Raw genomic sequence first — 22,180 nt, 5'->3', positions numbered from 1 at the left:
ATCCAGGACATATATTTCGCAGGCGGACCAAGCAAACTCCCCTCCTGGCTGTAGGACCACTCCTCAACCTGTAATTCGGATAGGATAACTACAGACTCCCGCAAACTGTGGGATTGGGATATTTTTTTTTTCTCTGCACAAGACCTTTCGTCCTCAAGGTGGGATGAACGACGATGTGGGCTGCCGCCATGGCTGCTTAGCGAAAGCTCGACCACCTTTCCTCTTCTCTGTCCTTTCTTAACCTTTCCTCTTCTCTGACGGTTGCCGCCATCCTTTAACTCTTTCTCCTTCCAATCGTCTCATTTTCTCTCCTACCCCGTTCTTGTACACTCTACTTCACTCATCACCTCGACTAGAGGGAAGACCGCTCCCTCAGAGTAGTACATACTGGCCCGCCACCTCACGGTAGAAGTGGGTACAAGAGAAGTCTTCTTTATGATCCCTACCTCCTGATAGCTAAGTGACCAGACTTCAGCACAGCATAAAGTAAACCCACTCTCACAAATCCAAGACCGTTCGCAAAACTGGCCTCGGCAGAGTGTTTGCTGTTATGTACAGCTGAATTACGGTATTCAATGTAACCTTAGACACCGCACAGACAACCTATACAGTATATATACTTCCCAATAGTTACGAATTTGTCCCGTATGACTTTTTTTTTCTGGCTCCAAAGTAAAGGGTGCAGGGTCGTAGTTTTCCTTGGAAACAGTTAAAAACGTCACTCGGGGCATTTTAAAGCGTCTCAAATAATGGTTTCTCTGAAGTATTTCGAAAATATATGGAGTGATGAGACAATTGTATGAAATACACTAAGTGATCACTGAATTATGACCACCTACCTAATACTTCGTAGGTCCTCCTTTTGCCCTCAGTACAACAGCTATCCGACATGACATTGTTTCAACAAGATGTCGGGAGGTATGGCCAACCAAGCTGTGTGTAATGCGGTCATCAATGGAGGTGATTGGTGTATCTAGACGCCTGATATGCCTTCCATAGTGCCTCACAAGTGCTCTATTGGATTGATATCGGATGAAGTTCGGAGGCCACAGAACACAGTTCTAATATGCTAGAAGTCAGAACTGTGTTCCTCAAGCCATTCCTGCACAAAAAGTGGCCGATGGCTCGGCGCATTGTCATCTAGAAAGACGCCGTCGCCATTAGGGAAAAAGTATAACATAGCGGGGTGTACACAGTCAGCAAGCAGTTGCCGATAGCGGAGACCACTGATACGTTGTTCCACACCAGGGATCCAAGTTCCTGCCAGTGAAACATGCCTCACACCATGCAAGCGCCTCCACTGGCCTGCACTTGTAATACCATGCATGATGGATCAAGAGCCTCATGTTGTTGACGCCAAATTTGTACACGGCCATCCACTGTGTGGAGTAAATAACGTGACTCATCAGACCAGCACACCTTCTTCCAGTCTTCTAACGTCCAACTTGCATGCTCTTTGCACCAGGCGAGTCTTTTACGCAGATGAACCTTGGTTAGGAGAGGATGCCGTAGGGGTCGTCTGCTGGTATATCCCATACATGCGACGCATAGTCATGCTAGATATTGTTCCGCGTTGGCCGATGTTGTATTGGGTAGGCAACTCTTCAACAGTGCTTCTCCTGTACGAGTCGTCGGACCCGGCGCTCACCTCTAACATCAACCTTTCGCTGTCCTTTGCAGTTTTGCGGTCGGGTCGTTGTTTGAACATTTTGACGTCAGTCCTGGTACACTTTAACTACGGCGGCTGTCGAACACCCCACCAGTTCAGCCGTTTGGGAAATCGAGGCACCAGGTTGTCGAGCTCCCACAATCTGTCCTTTATCAAAGTCCAATAAATCCTTCCTTTTATCCATCCGAATTTTACTACCTACTGAACCACTGCAACCTTATCTGTGCTACGTAGATCGACTAACTCTGCACTTTCGTACCTCATTCAACGGGTGTCATTCTGTTTTCATAGAGGTAGTCATAATTCAGTGATCACTCAGTATATACGAGGATTATATAGAGAAGATATAACCATCAGAAGTTCAATAAAATAAAGTTTTATATTTTTAATTTAATCTATCTTACTATTTTTTGATCACCCCTCGTACTATTAGAGGTCATTTTTAATTACCTTGTATTACAAGCTGTATGTTGGTTTCATCGGATCCGAACTGGTTTGACATTAAACAGGTATAAAGAGCCGAGTCTGCCCTTCCCGAAACAGATATGGTCAACACAGAAATCACCCCACTTGCACTCATCTCTTCTTTGACACTGTATCTGTAAACAGAGATATTAATCAGATACCGGTCAGTGCAAATTTTGTTCCCTAAATAAATATAAACAGAACTTAATTAGATATCTTAATAATATACAGAACAAGTACCATTTCATCTTTAGAGTTAAAGTAAAGTGTGTTTAGGGTCTAACGGCACCAGGGAGTTTCCCCCCCCCCCATCTCCCTGTAGTCTCTACATTGTCGTGTGTTACAGAACACTGTAAAGGCCAGAGATTTAAAAGTGTATGGATGTTGTTGGGTGTAGTGTCGTGTACCGTTGTTCATCTGGCCATTTAGCCGCTGGACCCCTACTGAGGCCCAACGTTGCCCACACTTAGCCCCGTGGAGGCAAGCCAGTACACCAGTATTTTTCAATAAGTACTCTGGCAGTTCCTGCCACCTCATTTCCTGGGATTTCAGTGGCTAGGACCAAAAAAAAAAAGGGGGGGGGGTGCGCTAGAGTTGGGTCACGCCAAAGGAGTTTTAAGTTATACAGTGTGGAATTAACAATTTTGGGTGTAGGGCTAGGATAATTTTGACATAGGATGAACGCTAGTTGGAAAGCTAGAGGGGAAGGGGAGACTAAAGGCTGGGGGGTGAGAGACAGAAGTATAGGGTCGATAGAGTAGATGACCCCAAAATCAGTGAGGCAGGCCCATGCCACACCAGAAGGAAAGAGGGGGCGGCGAGGAGGAGACAAGGGAACCTTCACCTTCTCTCCACCAGGACAGGGGAGAAACAGGGCCGTGCAAGGGAGCACGGGTTCAGGATCGCCACGTGGCATTGGCAGCAATGCTGCGTGAAGTCATAGTTGGCAGAGTCCAGTCCGAGAAGGTAAAATTCGGGTAGTGCAATCCTGGGACAGACAGGTCCCGTCCAGGTGGTGAAGTCATTTCAGTAGTGAGCTGCATGAAGATATATTTGGTAGACTCAATCCGAGAGGATCGAATCCGAGTAGTGTCAATCCTGGGACAAAGAAGTCCCGTCCAGATAGTGGAGTCATTTCAGTGGTGAGTCAACTTGATGGGAGGGGAAGCCGGAGCGGCAGTCATATTGGATAGAGGTGATGTTGAGACTGCATTGTAAAGGCACAATTATTGTGCAGGTTGAAAGTCTTCACGGGAATTGCAGTATGCCAAAGCAAGTAGTGGTCTTGACACATGGCTGATTAGGCCATTTCATTGTCTGGTTGGGTCTGATTCTGTGGCTGTGGTAGAGTTTTCCGCCTCGTGAAGAGGCCCTGAGCAAAGTTCGAAAAGGCTGTATAGGTATGGTTGTCTTGCAGGAGATGTTGCTCCTGATCTCTCGGGATGAAATGAATTTGTGTGATGAGAGAAGATCTGAGGTCATCATATAGTAGGCAGTCATGCATCAAGTGGTCCCAGGTTTCCTGGGCACCACAGGTGCAAAGGGGGCTGTCGGAAAGTCCAAGAAGGTTCAGTTTGCTGTGAAAGGCACCATGCCCTGTTAGGAAGTACATGGTTAGAAGGCCTGGGGAGAACCAGGATGGTGATTTGGGATATACTTTGCATATGTCCGGTATAAACTTGCGGGTGATGGCCCCTTTGGTGGATTCAAACCATCTAGATTGCCAGGTCTGTTGTAAGTAAGTTAGGAGTCTGCTTTTTTCACTGGAATAGGTGTTAGCAGCATCCGTGGTAAAATCAATAAAGGTGGTAGACTTTCCTCTGCTGAGCTGATACAGCATCCCCACATGGGCCACCTCAGGGTCTAGGAGCAGTACACCGGCGAGGACCTGTAGAGCATGCGTGCTGGAGGTGCAACATGCTCTGGTTATCGTAAGGAGAATTGGCCGTTGAATGATGTTCAGCTTTCTTCGTCCTACCACAGTGGAGGCTTTGGTGAATTATATGCTAGAATTGTAGGTGATAGCTGGTATGAATATGGCTTTATACAGTAAGGCTAGAGTGCGTTTTTTGAGCCCCCAATCTCGGCGGGTCACCCTGGCAACCAGTGCAATGTAATTTCTTATTTTCTTCTGTAGATAGTTGAGATGTGGGAGAAATGTTAGTTTGCTGTCGATGATAATGCCAAGGAGTTTCAGTTTCTTGATTCGAGGCGGCCTCCGCGGATCAAGATAGCCCTTCAGGAGAATGGATTGGGTTTTTGTGGATGAGATGCTCAGATGGTTTTTCCGAACCCACTCTTGCAGGGTGGTAAGAGCTCTGTTGGCAGATACTTCAAGTTGAGCCCTGTAGTTCCCTGCCAGGATCAGGGAGAGAGATCATTAGCATATGCCAAGGTCTGGACATCGCCTAAGTCAGCAACAGGAAAGGCTCTTACGATTTATGGTCAATAGTTACTCTTCCTTTATGTTGAAGAGCTGAACAGAGTTCCAGAAAAGGGGGCCCAGGACAGAGCCCTGAGGGCAACCTCGGTGGACACGACGTTCCACACTGGAGAAGGGAGTCTGAACCACAATGCTCCTGTCACTGAGATAGCTGGCAATGCAGTTGTAGAGATTTCCTGGGAGCTCAGCCGTCCGAGGACGCTAAGACACCATAAGGTGTCGAACTTAATGATATTTGCGTCATTAGCATACTATAAGCCTAAATTAGGTTGGACGGGCGAATTTGTATAGTATTAAGTCGTATATGACGTGCGCTAATAAAGATATCCAGGTCGAAGAGGGAGCCAGATTAATAACGTTTGCTGGCAATGCAGTTGTAGAGATTTCCTGGGACCTCAGCCGTCCGAGGACGCTAAGACACCATAAGGTGTCGAACGTAATGATATTTGCGTCATTAGCATACTATAAGCCTAAATTAGGTTGGACGGGCGAATTTGTATAGTATTAAGTCGTATATGACGTGCGCTAATAAAGATATCCAGGTCGAAGAGGGAGCCAGATTAATAACGTTTTAGGTGGTCATCTTTCAGAAACATTTTCTTTATTTATATGTACTTATCAATATACTTTATGGAAGGTTATCAGATTACAGAGTGCACTGTAAACAAAAACTCTCACTATTCGATTTTTGTTTATTTTTAAGTTTTCTGAAAACAATAACCAGGATATTTCCTGTATAAATTACACGTAGTTGCTAATCCTGAAAATGACCGGCTGCCATTTTGTGGGTTAACAACTATCTGTGCCATTGCGAAACGTATATTTTTTTCGTTTTAAGGTTTGTTTTTCTAAAAAAAGAACAAAAACAACTGCGTATCATACACAGATAAAACATGGTAATAATTTTTGACATTATTCATGCTACAAAGTCTGTAATATCATATATTCACAGGTGGCATTTTGTGACGTGTTTGTTTCGAATGTCTGCCTGTGCAAATACCAGAGTAGTTACGATGTTTTTCATGTAGAAATATAGTCATACCGGCGCTTCGTAGCCTCGGCACCAATTTCAGTCAACCAACCAACTTATTTGGAGTGATTGATAAAAAAACTTGAAGATTACAATATGCAACAGAAATATTTATATTTAATTTTGAACTATATTTATGCATTTTTTGCGTTCTATCCAACGGTCATTGGTTTTAAGTTTTTGCGACATTTATATGCATCAAATAAGTATGTACCAATACCATGATATATAAGAGCACATAATAGTCGTATAATACATTATTTGCATTTTTCTTTGACTGTTAAACGATGGTGTCAGTTAAGTCAGGCTCGTACTGCTATGTTTGTTTATATTATAAAGCTTCTAAGCGGAAGCATAACATAGTTGGTGGCACAAAGTAGATTTTGTAGTGCATACAAAATCTATATTGGAATACCTATGGGTGATCAAAACAAATTGTGGATACCTCATTTCTCTTGTGGTACTTGCGGGACAACAATTAGAGAGGTGGTTTCTCTGTAGTTGTAGGTGTATGCCTATTGCTGAACCTCGAATATGGAGATGACACAAACTATCATGAAGGCTGGTACTTTTGCAGAAAGGAATCTTCTTTGAATATAAAAGAATCTTCGGAACTGGATGGTAAATCTGGTGAACCCAATAACTAGGAATACACCGCAAAATACCTGTTCAAGTGAAGACGACACTTCCCCAATCATTAAGAATTTGGTGGTTTAGTGAGGGACTCGAGTCCAACAAAATCTATTGTAGTGTTCCTAATATTCCGTTTAAAAGATTGGACTCTACTATCTGCAAGGCTTCCACATAAAGAAAAGGTTATATCATTTATGCACATTTTTACACTAAAGAATCCCTGTGCTACCTTTTCCATTTGATTGGTCTTTATGAAGAAATTGATATTAGTTGCAATTCAAAGGAGCGTGTTTTCGTATACAGTTCCAGTAAAAGTATGAAAGCTGTGCTACTTCACAGTGAGAACATACATCCGCTCAATTCCTGTTGTGCACTCTGTTCATATTAAAGAAAATTAAGTAAATGTGAAGCTTGTGTTGGAGAAGACAAACTATGAATTATAAATATAGCTGTTTATGGAAACGTCAAATGGCTATATTTCTTCTGGGTGTGTGAGTTTCACTAAGTTCTATTGCTTTCTCTGTCTCTGGGATAGGATAGCAGCAGATACTATATCAGTACTATAGAAGAAGATAATGGCTTGACTCAAGGGAGTTGCGAACTGGTGCGCACATGTAGTAAACAATCCCTTAGTACCAAGAAACAGTCTTCTTTCCATCACTACATATCAAATTGAGACTGTTCAACAATTTGTTAAAGAATTGGATCCTCAAGGTGGCAGCTTCAGGCAATATGGAGTCTATGTTTCCAAATTCATCCGATGCTGAAGTGAAAGGTGGTAGGGTTCAGTGGTCCAAAAGTTAAGGTGTTGACTTCACAAGAAATGGAAGACAAAATAACTGATGCTTAAAGATATGTCTGGCAATCATTTTGCCTTGTTAGCAATACGACTAAGAATTACAAAGAACTAAGTGAGAAGTTCATTGGCAATTTCGGAAAAATTGTGTGAAGAATATCAATCAAGCTCTATTACTTGCTCTGTCACCTGTACTTTTTTCAAAAAAAAATCTGGACGATGCTAGTGAAGAGCAGGGGGAGAGTTACTCTCAAGACATAGTCAAATGGGATTAGATACTAAGGCAGGTCGGATGAAGCCATGTGAGTGACTATATCTAGCCTTTGGTTCCAGAAGATCACAAAAGACACGAAGGGCAAAACAATCAAATGTAGGTTTTAAAGATTTTTTTTCTGGAAATGTTTATATTTTTTAGCTTGTTGTTTACCTGCTATTAAAAAGGTGATATCGTATTTTTGCACATTTGCCTCCTCTCATTTCTGGGCAAACCATCTATGCTATGCAAAAACTAAAATCATATTTGGAGTCAGTACCCAAATTCACAAAGAAATGTAGATAAACCGAATCTGTTCGAATAATTTTACATAATGTTATGGGGAGGTATAATTTGATTCCTAGCCAACGCTTTTTACTCTTCCATCTATCTGTATTCTCTCCTTCTCTGGCAGAAGGAGAAAAAGTTAAATTCGCTCTAGGCTTTATCAAAATATTCAGTATTCTCGCTCATAAAATGGTATCTTAAAATAATTACGTCTCATTGTAAATATTAAAAAAATACTTCAATTAGATAGTTGAAGATGAATTAATATTAGATATCATTACCCAAAAGTATGAATAAAGAAGAAATAATTGCCTTAAATTATCTGTGTGACTCCGTTTCCCAGTTTGGCAATAAAATGCATGATGTAGGAGTTGATGATCAATTTTATGAATGTCTTAATTGGTTTCTGATGTGTGGACAAACAAATCTCTGCAATTTCGAAGACCATTAACTTTCAGGGAACTGCTTAATGAAGAAAATACTTTGGATGTCTTAAGATTTGTTAATTGCTTAAAGTGATTTTATTATGCAGATATTTCAAAAATAATGTGCATATTTCTTCATTTCGGTATTGGTAGAACAGAGTTTTTAATTTATGCGCATTAATTGCATCTTGCTATTCTAGCATTGCATTTCCTTTCCAAAATCCTCCATTTGAGAAATTTCTTTATTTAAATTTCATTAAAACATTTCGGAATATGTTGATTGGCTGATTTTGCTGATATTACTAAAACAAATGACTGGTAAATTTCAAGTTTGTGTTTTTTTTTTAACATGTGGCATTTTAAAATAGGGGAGTGATGGACAGCAGAGAACCAAATCTAAAGAAAAGATTTTTAACAAACTTCAAAAAAGTTTTAAAATCAAGTGATCTATTAAAAACACTCAAATTAAACTGTGGTGTATCAATGGAAGTGATTTCATTCTTTTTTGTTAACTTTAAAACTCATTTAGACATTTGTTTCTGGTGTAATCTCTTTCTTATAAATTAATTTTGAAGCTTATATACAGTATTAAACGAATAAAAATATTACCTCCGATCTGAAGCTGGCTCTAATATCTGTTTATCCTTCTCCCACTTTACCATCATCGGTGGCTCTCCAGTGGCCTCACATTTTAGCTGAGCATCCTGACCTTTCGCGACTGTATGACTAGAAAACGTGCTCTCAAACCTGGGAGGAGCTAAAAGACAAAGTTTAAAACTGGTTCACTTTACAAAACTCTTCTCCACAGTCTAATTTAATCAGAATGCAATTTCTGTGCAAGTAAAGGATACGTCCGAAGTCTGTGCACGTACTGTAGATGTTAAAAAATATTGTTTTGAGAGTCGCTACACGCAAATATTATTTGTATCGTACCAAAGTTAAAATAACTGTAAATGACTGTCACCTGCTTCTACTAGCTATATGCACACCTTTGTTTTGCAAGATACACGCCGATTAGGTCTTTGGGGGTAATAGAATCTAATTACAGTTTGTAACTTTTTAAAATCAATTCTCTTTGTACTTTATATTCTTAAAGAACGCAAACCCTGGCCGAATTAAGGAATGAATTCGATAAGAAATTCATACAAATGGCCGCTTTAAGTCTCACGCACCGAGACTGATTGGGTGTAAAATTTTATCCTGACTTTCCAATAAATCTAATTTGAAACTTGTCACGTGGAAAAGTGTATTTCTTAAAACCGGTGACATTCTAAATATTCATAAATACTGAAATTAGCTGTGACTTCGCTCGTAATGCGAAGTTGCTTCCCATAAAATGATCTCTTACATTTTCTTTAAAAAAGTAATAAATTACTTCCGTTAATTTTTTTTACTTAACGATAAATTACGGATTGATTTCGATACAGAAAATAATCATTAAAGATTAAATAATTCCCTTGAATTCTTGGGGTGAATTCTGTTTCCAGTTTGGCAGTAAAAAATAATGCAGAGGGTAATGATCATTTATTGATACATTAATATAGAGATTAATAATCTTATGCACGAGTAAACAAGTTACTAAGTGTTAGGAAAACAGCGGTGACAGATCCTTAATCTTGTAATATTATAAAGGTTCAGTGAACAATTTAGCAGTGGCGTATGTAATATTAGAGGGAATTGAGATCAAGGTTAACCACCACGCAGAAACTAATGAATATTGATAAGAGATTCCTGCTATTAATAGCCAAATTATTAAGAAAATTATTAGGTCTTCAACCAACTCCCTCGCTGGAGATCTGCTAACTGAAGTATGACATACTTGAATGACCTCATTGACAGGATTTAAACCCGGACTTGGTACTCTGACGATGAGAAACGCTTTAAGGGTCGTATACTGTAATTATATAAGCGCATTCTCATATTAGGTACTGCATTTGTATAACCACTAGCGTGACAAGGTATTTATTATTCAAATGGAACATAAATATCGCGCATGAAAACAATTTCTGTAATTTATTTTGCACATTTATATTTCAACAAATTCTTTGACATGATATCCAGTATGTGGTTCAGAAAAGGTGCGTGAACAACGAATGCTTACTGTGAATAGTTAGAAGTAACACCTTGCTCAGGCTGCTTCCGATTCCATTTGTAGCTTGGCACAAGTAATGACCTCCGTCAGCTTCTTCTGCTTCGTGTATCACTAAGGTCCCATTTTCAAACACTTGGCGTCGATAACTTGTCAAAATGTCAACATAATTGGCCGGATGTTTACCTGTAAGTAAAGAGTACTGGAATTATGATGCCTTTATTTAACAGCGAGAAAACATCTAGTCGAAATAAAACATCAGAATTAAAATCAAATGTAGATGCACGCTTTGATTTAACAAAAACAACTACACCATTTTGTTATCATTATACATTTTGTTTGTCGCATGTGTGTTCTTGCAGACACACTGGCTGGATTTTAAATAAGTATTTCTGCCACTTCCAGAACAACGTTTATGTAAGTTTTAGTATCAACCTCTTTTATTTTCATACAAAAGATCATAAAAGAATGGTAAAAGTTCAGCTTCAAATTGATTGAAATAATCCCTGAACCAAGACAATAGCTGTTGTTTCTATATATTTCTTACCTTTAGATTTTTTCCAATATATTTTTGGATGAGGAAACCCATCGGCGAGACAATCGATAGCAATCCTTTGTCCTTGTATCACGAACGAATTGGACGGTTCAATAACCCACCGCGGTGGAACTGAAAATAAGAAATTTATTATGAATAATCTGAATTTAGACACCCATAATAAATCAGTCGATACATTTGCGGTTAATCTAAAATTTAAAGTATATCAGAGATATTTGAATGCTTTATGCATAAGACGATATTAAATAGAGCTCAGGAATGATTTGGAATATGAATGAAGGGCACGTGGAAAGAACTGTCCGAGTTAGTTTTGGTCGATTTTGAAGTAATAGCTCTGTCTAATGGTACTTTAAGAAAGGCTTTATCAGAAAGTCAGCAAAATGTATGAAAAAAAAAACAGTCACAGCCAGAAATAAAATTCCCGAGAAATATCCGTGTGCTGCTCATGAACGATCAGAATCGAAGCTCTGGACACCATTTCACTCGTTCAGAAATATCCTAGGATTGTAGAGAAGCAGTATGAACCAACAGGAAAGGCTCTTACGATTTATGGTCAATAGTTACTCTTCCTTTATGTTGAAGAGCTGAACAGAGTAACTCAAGTTACTGTGTTCAGTTCTTCAACATAAAGTTCTTGATCACTGTGAATCTTATTTTTCCTCCTATCACTCAGCAGTTGTAACGTCAAAAAAAAAAAAAAATTAACGATCTACCTAAGTGTGTTAATGAGCTAAGACGATATTAATAAATTTTTGTGTGAGTTTATTAATTTTCTTTTCAATGAAAGCTTTAAATAACTTAATGTACTACTTTGAATAACCAAACTACTTCAAATCTCTTCTGTTAAGAGTCCTGACTCTTAAAGTGACGGTTCTGTAATCCAAAATGGTAAATACACCCCATGATTAAAAGAGGGAAAAATCAGAACTGCGTAGTAGGAGCATTTGAAAAGCAAGTGGGCCTGAGTATGAAAGGGTAGAGGTAAAGTGTTTAAAATTTCTGTACTTAACGAATGACAATTCAAACCAACCAAGTTTCATGTAGTTTCAATAGTCCTCGTTTAACTACAGGTCATGTACTCAGAAAAGTTGTATGAATGAGGAAATATGGACAAATTATGTCACGGTGTAGTCATCCAATATTTGGGAAAAAAGGGACTATAACCAAGGGCAGTTCACGAGGATATGGTCACAATGTTAGGGGAGAATGCCCATTCCTATTCCGTGTGGGAGGGAAAGCCAGGAAGTGACCCACGCTACGAGTGATATACCTGCAACGTCCATCACTCCAGAAGTTAACAGTGTGCAATATTTTGATGAGTGATCGACGAGTGACAGTTGGGTATATTACAAGCTTCTTGGGCATCTCATCTGAACGTGTTTACCGCATAATAATAGAGGTTCTCGCTATGAAAAGGGTGTCAGCACGATAGGTTCCAAAGTTGACAGCAAATTAGAAATGCACAGAAGTTGTTAAGTCAATGCATATTTGCATCGTTTTCAAGCAGATCTAGCAAATTTCCTTGTAAGGTTTGGATGAGACATAGATCTGTCACATTTAACCAGAGACAAAGGAACAGTCCTAACGAACAGTGGAAACACAGCTCTTTTCGCCCCTCCCTCCAAAGGAGCCAAGGAATCGATTTGGCTTCTTTGGAGAGGGGGGTGCACGCAAGATGATGATGACATTGGTTTTTTGGGATGCTGGTGGATTACCTTCAGAAAGGCTAGACAATCACAGGGGCATATTACGCAGACTTTGTGAGACTGCATGAAAACATAAAAGACAGAAGCCGAGGAAAACTCAGCAAAGGAGTCTTGTTCCACCTGCTGAGAAGTTTGTGATTTAGATGGACATACTGCATGAGTGCGGTTTTGAAATCTTGGATCATCTCTCATATTTACCAGAATATGAGAGACCATTAGACTTTCTCCTATTTTTAAATCTAAAAATGAAAAATACCTGGTTGGCATCAATTTTTTTCACCGACAGTGACGTCACAGCTGCAGTGAAGCATTCCTGGAGGCCCAAGAGAAAACTTTCTTCGCAAATGGAACTAACGTATTGCAGAATCGGTGGCAAAAGTGAATTGACTCTAAAGGGAACTGTGTTGAAAAGTAACATGTTACCAGAATCTCCAAATAAACCCTTCATACGCAGGCCACAAAGTTTTCAAATGCCCCTCATATTATCTGCATAGGTTTTCAAGCAACGAGTTTAAAAATTCTGTTTTCTAAATTTTAGAAAACTCCTATCTGGTGATTGATTGTTCTTCCCCTATGCTCTTCAAATTAACTATTACGTAAACACTGAAGGCACTTCCAAAATATCTAATCTTGGGGATAACTAAAATGGTAACTAGGGAAGATCCAATTTACAAAAATTCTCAATGACTCCCAAATTTATCACCAAATAAAAACAATAAACAGAAAATGTAATTCACGTATATTTCATTCCAACAAAGCATATACTGTATATATATATGTTGGAAATTTTTTCGCGACATTATTTATTTAAAATCAGAATCAACGAACAGCCATCTAATCTCCAACAGAATGTACACGAGGGATTCAAAAACTAATGAAGAATACATCTGATCAAATGTGTGTATTAAGCACCAAAGCAACAACACTATGAGGCGCCAATGTATTGTCTGTAATTACGTTTATTTTTAATCGGTTTGCTGAAAACAGTATATTAAACAAGTATTTTAATACTCAGGTATTTTTGTACCCATTCTAAAAGTACGACAAAATCTTAGTGCGAATTTGTAAAAGAGACGTTGTATCACTTCAACATATATCGACCAATCCCAGCTCATCACTGAAAGTGGTCAAATCAAAGCGGGGGTAGTAATTAGTCTTTTACTGCATAAATTGTGAGCGGAAAAACTTATTTTCACACATACGCTAATAGTTCAGTCTCGCAAAATTTGGAACAATGTAGATTCCTATAATCTAATAATAAAACATTTGCATTTTTAAGCTATTCAACCGTAATGCGATTTTTAATGTTTTTTGACTTAAGTTTAAATAAATAAATAAATAAATCTTTATTGTGAAGTAGATTTACAGCACAATATCCCATCACGGCGACGAGCGCCAGGGGTTCACATATAGATAACATAAGTACAAATTCAAATGGCTACAAAATATAGCGAACACATACAAAAGGCTACAAAATACAGATTACAAATGCAAAAAGAAATACAAATACATCATAAAAACAAGGAGCTGAACACAAATAAAGAAAAACAAATACAAGTTGGCAGTGATTCAGGTTTCAAGAGCTTTGATAAACTTGTGTCTGTCCTTCTTTTTACTTATTATGGTGTCGATGTCGGCGTCCACACGGTTGAGGGCAGCGAGCATCTGCTTGGGCAGAAATCTTTCGGTGAGTACAAGCCTGTTGTGGTGAGCCACAAGTGCTGGTACCGACCTTAGGCTTGGCTGTGGAATCCTCCAAGAGCAAGCATTCCAAATATTTGGAGATGATATTTGGCCTGAGATGAGTTTGGCTGTGAAGACCAGCCTCTTTTCAACGATCAGGAACTTCAACCTCGGGATGTCGAGTGCTTGTGCCATCATGGTAGTTGTGGTAGCGGGAGGTAGCCGAAGCTTGTTATTCGCCCATTTCAGTAGCCAGTATTCAGCAGTGTACACCCGCTTAAGGTTTGTATGTGCAGCAGAGGCCCATATTTCTGCACCATAGAGAATGGCAGGGTAGACGGTGGAGGTGATGAACCTTTTAACAGTGGCAGGATGTCGGACGTGTAGCAGCTGCTGCTTTGAGAACCACCGTAGACGAGAAAATCTGGTACTGAGTTTGTCGATCTGGTGGACAAAGGACATCTTTTGGTCGAACAGAACGCCAAGGTCTGTGTGCGAGGGTACGTTTGGTATTCGTACCCCTGCGAGTGAAACGTTGAGTACTGTCGGCATGGATTTAAGGGAGAATATAACCTGAGCAGACTTCAGAGGGTTGATTTTTAGATTGAAGTTTGCCAGGTACAATTCTAGATCCTTAAGTTGGGAATTGATCCTGTTGCTAAGCTGGGCGGGGTCGTCGCCAGGGTTAATTGGAGTCAGCAGTTTGAAGTCATCGGCATAGCATAGGAGACCATTCGTTGAGGCAATAATGGGCACGATGATGGCTGTGAACATGACACCTTCTATTGAGGGAGGACATTTTAGTGATTTTGGAATTAAAGTGATTTAAATATGTGTATAAATGTACTAATGCCAGCCAGACAGACGTCTTGGATGTATTATTGAAATGCGGTAGAATCGAGGGAAACTTTGCACTTCGCTTTAAAGATCAGAGCAATAAGCAAAAAATAAATATAAATGAATAAATAAAATTACAAACTACCAAAACTAATCTAATAAAGAGAAATCCAAGATTTTCAGAAGACGCTAACTTCCAAGTTTTAACTATTGAAAGATTTAAAAGATATGATGATTCATTTATGAATTCTGGAGAATTTAGCTGAAAATAGTTTTATTTTTCACCTTCAGATGGAGAAGCACGAAGCTTCCTAAGATATATATAAATAAATGAGATTGCATTTTTTTCCAATACATTTCAGATAATAAATTAGTTAGTATCGAGCATCTGACATTAATATAACAGATACCGTGACTCATTCCTGCTTGAAGGACTCAATAAATTGAAGATTATTAATATCTGAAAATACCCACTCACTCTGGAGTCTTTCCTAAACCATGAGATTCGTCTTTCAATATCTTTCATTCTTATAATTAGAGTTCTTACCATTCACTATGAGCATCGTTGTCCGGTTGACCGAGGCTGCAGCGTTTGATGCGATGCACGTGTAGTTGCCACTGTCCTTAAAAGTTAACTTCCGGAATACCAGTATTGCGGAGTCCTCCAGATTCTGTAAGGAGACGTCAGTTTCTAGAGGCACTGCGAATCCATTTTTGGTCCACATCACTCGAATTGGAGTGTCCCCTTGAATGACGCTGCACATCAACTTTACCTTCATTTTCTCGTTTGCGTATACCTTCGGAGGGAGAGGTTGGGAGTCGATGAGCGGAGCCACTGTATAAGAGAAATATTTAAATGAATGTACGCATAAATATCCAATGCTATTCATTGAAATTTCTGTTGTACGAAATAAACTGTTAGTTTTGTAGATGAAAATTATGAACGGAGATTAATTATTACATCTGGAAATTGAGAAAATATGATTATTACTAGACATACTTTGAAAGAAAATGTATGTAGGCAGTATTGAAAATCTTATAAGGGATTCATCTCATTGTGAAACTTATTGTTGTCTTGTATACTGTATAAATAATTTATTAATTCATTAAGTTGAAGATTCATTCCAGGCATACTGAATATATTTATCAGCTTTGCCATGTAAGCATATACGAAATTAGTTGCTGTGATGGAATTTCGTATTCCAGACCTTTAAATTCAGTGATCAAATTTATTTATTGTCAACATTGCACAGCTTTTGGTAGAGCGAATACTGTCTCATTTAGTGAAAAATGGACTTTGTCCATCCAAAACGTTTTGAACAACAAGTTCTTGCTCTGCTCAATGTTCGCAAAGGTCCAGCTAGTAATTTCGCTTCGATAAGTAGTGTAGCAAACATTGTTTTACATGTTGGATTTTACGAGAATGCCAATGTAATGTGCTCCTTGGAATGTCTGATTGATTTGAAATTTCATGAGCACTAATGTTCCATCCATCGATGAATTGGCTGCTTCATCGAATATGTCAGCCGAATACTGGTCTGCACATAGTGGATGAGATGTTAGGTATCGTGTTTCCCTCGAACTTTTTAACTAGTGTGGATAATCCAGACTGCAGCTACATCATTGATCCTGTTTCGCATCTCATGTGCCTTCCGGAACGAAACTTCCATAAACCTGGTCTAGCAAATGATGATTAATTGAAAATAAGTGGCTAACATACCGCTTAAAACAATATCTAGACCTCTTTAGTTCAGTTTATACAGCAGTGCCCCCAACCGACATTTGAAACTAAAAAATGCATTTCAATTTCTACTCCTGGACTCCCATATAGGACGAGTTCCTAAGGTAGAGCGTATATTACCGCGTGTTACCACATATGGCAATATGTGGTAACACGCGGCACATATGGCAATATGTTACCACATATTGCCATATGTGGTAACACGCGGTTGCGAACACGCAAAGTGTGTTACTCTAACTTTTAGTTCGATTACTCTGCTACAGTAATTTCGATTCCATAAAAAAATCCCATAACTTGGAAAAGTATTGCTGTAAAAACCGAATCCTCCACAATTGGCAGTTCTTCCATATTTATTTTTTTAATGACTTTTAGAAGACTTATTGTATATAATATACATGTATTTCGTATCTGCTTCCACAAAATAAAATTTTAAAAAAATGTCGTCTGCTTCATTAAACTTCCTGTTTATGAAACTGCAGTTACATAAATAAAAAGGAATTGAAAACTACCACAGTCAATTAATGAACGAAAACGGTTTTAACACACGCTTAAGCACTGTTTTAGGAAAGTTAAATAAAATAGATGTTCATGTGCGAAACGTATTTGTAGCAGCTCTTATTGAAGAGTCACTAACCATGCTCAGTAACTGAAAATATTTTGACATTCTTATCTTACCTAAAACACGGATATTCAGGCTTCCTTTAGCCGTCTGTTTTTCTTTGTTGGACGCTACACATGAATATTCTCCTTCGTCCGTTACTCGCTGTATTTCTTCTACGATTAACTCACCTCCAAGTTCCACACGTTGCCGATGGTTTACCGGTAATGTGGCGCCATCTAGGGACCAGAAGTGGACATCGCTTAGTACAAATAAAAACAGTTTATGTTAAAACTTGTAAATAATATTGGAATTTAAAAAAAAAAAAAAAAAAAATTGCTATTTAGTGATATTTATTGTCTTATTTTTTTTAAACTGTTGTCCTATTTCCATCTGATTCTTAACAGGTTCTGTTATGAGCGTGTTGCACTCAACTTAGTCAATTCAAATAAAATACGAAATGATTTCGTATTCAAGAATGCAGCGTCATAAGTTTGAATCAATAGGGCAGCTCATTCCTCGAATGATAAGTTAATAAGAAAACTGTACTGTTTTGAGCACAATAAGCTCTTTACTGAGAAGAAACGTCCATTGCTGTATTATCTTATAAGACAAGAGATTACCTAATTGTAGAAAGTTCAAAAGATAAAATAATGCCAATGGGATTTTGTCCAGCATTATTTGCGATGGACGGATACAGCAAAATGTTTTGAAATTTCTTTATAAGAATTAATCTGTCTGAAATTTAATATTTACTGTTTAGTAAATATTTAGATAAATTTACCAACAACTGAGCATTTATTTTAGGTGTGATTCATACATCCTGTATTTAAAATAGGCGAATTTTGTAGATGACTAAACTTTTTAAAAATGATAGAAAATTAATGCGAAAACGTTCTGATGTGAAAATAAGCTGATTATTGTTTTCTTCCTTAGTCTAATATTGTGAGATTTAGAGTGGTTCATAGCTTGTACGGAACATTTTCCATATTATTGAAATTAGTATACAACAGAGAGTGATAAAATGTCAGAAATATGTGCAAAAAGGGTTTAATTACAGGAAGGAATACTCCGATGGACTCACTTTTTGAGCGTTATTAAGTCTAGAAAAAGAACACAGACATTAGTTAGGGTTTCCTATAAATTAGAGCAGGTGAACGGGAAGATTCATGTGTATTAGGGATTCGTTAAATGAAAATAGACGCAGGATAGTCGAAAATGAGATAAATGTATGTTGATTCGAGCGGACTGGAATAGCAAATGGGGTCCTTCGGAGATCACTGCTTGGACCTCTCTTTGTCTTTCTAGTTCATATTGATGAGGAAATACAGTGGAAGTTGCCAAAGTTTGCTGAAAACTTAAAGGCTGGGAGGGTGGTTAAAAATCAGAACTACGCTATGCTGCTACAAATGAATTTGGACGAGTACGGGCTGAAAGACAGCTAACTTTTATACTGTCAAAAGGAAAATACTGCTCTTGGGGAATAGAAATTGAAAAGTAGATTATAAAATAGGATAAGAATTAAAAGTTGTACTGGATTCGAAAATCGCGGGTTTACAGAAAAACATGAAGATCAATATTCAGTGTAAGCAGGCAGCAACAAGAGCATATTGTGTTCCTTTTATTATGTGTATGAATTTTTCAAGTATACAGAAAGAGGTCACTATCCTTTTCTATAAAACGAAGGTGCGACCACAGTTGTACAATATTGTACCATCTCTGGTGGCCGTGTCTGAATATTTCTGGAGCGAGTGCGAGTAAGGGCGACTAGATTGGTGAAGAGTGCTAAGCATTATTACTATGAGGAGCGGCTTAGAGATATCTTCAGAGATTAGCAATTAAGCACCTTGGTGGGGGGGGGGGTTATTGAAATCTATAAGGTTCTGTGGGGATTAGTAAAATAAATGAGGGAGGAATATTCTCGCTAGTGAGAAAAGATACAAATATATATATCATTTTTTAGAAATGATCCAGGACAGATTGCATCATTACGACATTTTAATGCTAATATAAACACTGCAGTTATTTTTGATAAAATCGGCATTACTTTGATTAATATATTTGTTAGAAGAGTTCTGTCTATTTTGTGTGGTGTATTAAAACAAGCTGGTTAATGTATGCAGTGCGCTTTCAGGCGCTTTTTTTTTTCTTAAATTAATTGAGTTTTTATTTTTCTCTGGTTAATAGAAGTGAAAAGTAAATATACTTATTAATTAATTACTAAGGTTGTGGCCTTAATTAATGCTGTACAGTCTACAGCTTTACGTTCTATAAACTCAGCCGTTATTTCATTACCACTTTATGACATTTATATCTTCTCCCATATACTCTTTTTTACACTTTTTTTTTTCTTTTCTCTATATACACTGTGCTGCCACTTTATTAGGTACACCTTCCTAGTATTGCGTTGAGCCTTCAAAAGAGTCTGAATTCGTCTAGGTATGGATTGAACAAGATGCTGAAAACGTTTTGCAGGAATGGAGTACCATGCAGACATGAGTGTATCACGCAGTTCCTTGAGATTCGACGGAGGTGTAGGCCTGCAGCGAACAGCCCTTTCCAGCTCATCTCAAAGATGTTCAACAGGATTGAGATCCGCGGACTAAGCGGACCACTACAGCAAAGAAAAGTCATTGTCATGTTTCTGGAACCGTTTCAGAGTGATTTGGGCTTTGTGCACCGGTGCATTATCCTGCTGGAAGTAACCATCTGACTGAGGATAAACTGTCGACATGAACGGACGCACTTGGTCAGCAACGATATTTAGGTACGATTTGGCATTCTGACGTGAATCTATGGGTATCAATAGACCCAACGTGTGCCAAGAAAACATTCCCCACACCACAACACTGCCCCCCCAACACCTTGCACAGTAGTCTTCACCTTTCCAAATATTATTGATAATTGCAATGTTACATTTACTCTTCAGTTCTTCAGACATGATTGGTCCATGAATTCATGTTGTTTTCGCCAAATTCTGACCCTTCCATCAACATGATGCACCATGAACTTCGACTCGTTAGACCAAGCAACTGTTTCCCAATCCTCGATAGTCCAGTGCTGGTTTTGCTGTGCCCACAAGAGGTGTGCTCTGTTGTTCTTCACTGATAACAAAGGTACGCGATGTGGCCGTCGGCTGTTGTAGCCCATTCGCGACAAAGTGCGACTAGTGGTCCGTTGCGATGTTTTGTTCTGCGTACCAAGGTTATATTCTGACGTGATGTGTGACATTGTGGCCCGTCTGTTTGCATGCACAATTCTAGCCATCCTCCTCTGACCTTTCTCATCAACAAGTGATTTTCTTCCACAGGAGTGCCGTTGAGAGGATGTTTTCTGTTCGTTGCACCATTCTCGATACATCCTTGAAGCTGTACTGCGTGAAAAGTTCAGGAGAACTGCCGTTTCAGAGATTCTTTGTCCAGCACGTCTTGCATCTACTGCCATGCTACGTTCGAATTCGTTAGATCACTCCTTTCCCTCATTCTTGCTACGATTTGTATGCTTAACTGATACTAGAAAGGTGGTTCTGATGCATTTATATCCACAACTGTGGTCATGTGACTTGCAACGTTGTGGCACAAACCACTTGTGTGGGCAGCAGTGGTGTACCTAATAAAGTGGCAGCACAGTGTGTATATATGCGAATGCGCCTAAAAAGTGATCTGTGCCTTTTATCAAAAACTGCCGTTTTATCCAAAAAAGACATGGTGTGTACCGATGAGAGAACATATCAACCCATATTATCGTCACTTTTCAACATATCAACCCATATTATCGTCACTTTTCAACATATCAACCCATATTATCGTCACATCGGAATAAAACGCTCTATAGTATCATAGCTGTGTTATTCTGTCTAAGCGATATCTTTACTGCCTGTTAACTGTCATCATGAGATTGAAACCACTGGTCTTTAAGATTTTTAACACTTTCTTTAACGTGCTGAACAGGTGGTAATCGTCTTGACTGTACTGTATCGTTATCTGTTAAGAACATCTCAATTCCAGATTACCAGTAATCCCTGGTGCAAATTATGAAGGCTTGTATGGCTTTGAAGTAGAGGAGTGACACTAATGGAAAGAAAACCTGGTCGTTTCTGGCGAAATGTTTTATTCACTTCCTGAAGAGCAAGTCAAAATAAGGCTGATGCAGCTGTTCACAGGCAGAAGTGGAGGAAATTTGATTGCACACAAAGACAAGTGCCTAAATAAATTAGGAGTGTTTATAAAAAAGTAGTTGATGATGTCATAGATGCAGTAGACCTCAGAAAAGGAAACTCTATGCAGAAGGACCTATACTACTAGACGGATTTGTCTACTCGTACGGTGTAGACAACGCCGTCTATGAAGATAAGACCAGTGAACTCTTTACAGATGAACTGGGATTAACTTTCATCTGCAAAGAACATGAAATGCGCTCTGCAACATGGGGGACCTTTATCGTACCTATAGTCTGGAAAAGTCATGATGAGCAGCTGCACCGATTTAGACTTCTTAGAGTATATGAATGAAATTTTATATTCCGTGTGAATTTTTCCAGAGCGGCTTTGACACTGAATTAATTTTCATGGACGACGATGTTCTTCCACACAGCGGTTGACTCACCTTTCCAAATATTATTGATAATTGCAATGTTACATTTACTCTTCAGTTTGGCGCCTCTGTGGGCAGGAGCAGCAGTGCGTAGCACACGCTTCTTGATTAGACCGGGATTCGAGCCCGTGACCACCAAATACGGAAGATGCGGAAAGGTCAGGGAATGACCACCGCTTATCCCCGGAGCAATATGGCCTTAGTTGCTAATGCTCCTAAAAACCAAAATAACAACAACTCTTCAGTCTGTTGCCTATTCCTAGAGTTCCATGTCAGATTCAATACCGACAAGTCTGTTGTGTGTAATATTTACAGTATGCTTGACGAAAGCTTAACATCAGTTAACTTCCACACAAAAAAAATATTAAATAAATAA

The 22,180-nt window shown here is 38.8% G+C and overlaps 1 protein-coding gene across 1 annotated transcript in view; it reads right to left on the bottom strand.

Moving 5' to 3' along the window:
• The window catches only part of LOC150084457 (cell adhesion molecule Dscam1-like), a 304,207-nt gene that overhangs the window by 45,378 nt on the left and 236,649 nt on the right, over positions 1-22,180 (bottom strand). Inside the window, exons 9-14 of the mRNA XM_090375236.1 lie at positions 17,290-17,451; positions 15,421-15,708; positions 10,639-10,758; positions 10,104-10,277; positions 8,612-8,759; positions 2,120-2,268 (exon numbers count right to left, since the gene is read on the bottom strand). Coding sequence (XP_090231362.1) covers positions 2,120-2,268; positions 8,612-8,759; positions 10,104-10,277; positions 10,639-10,758; positions 15,421-15,708; positions 17,290-17,451 — 1,041 coding nt within the window. The remainder of the gene's footprint in view (positions 1-2,119; positions 2,269-8,611; positions 8,760-10,103; positions 10,278-10,638; positions 10,759-15,420; positions 15,709-17,289; positions 17,452-22,180) is intronic.

Source organism: Mastigoproctus giganteus, chromosome 6 (genome assembly GCF_048544385.1).
Source record: "Mastigoproctus giganteus isolate SK-2022 chromosome 6, ASM4854438v1, whole genome shotgun sequence".
Taxonomy (NCBI): Eukaryota; Metazoa; Arthropoda; class Arachnida; order Uropygi; family Thelyphonidae; genus Mastigoproctus; species Mastigoproctus giganteus.
The sequence above is the reverse complement of the archived record's forward strand: the minus strand, read 5'-3'. Positions and strand labels throughout refer to the sequence as shown.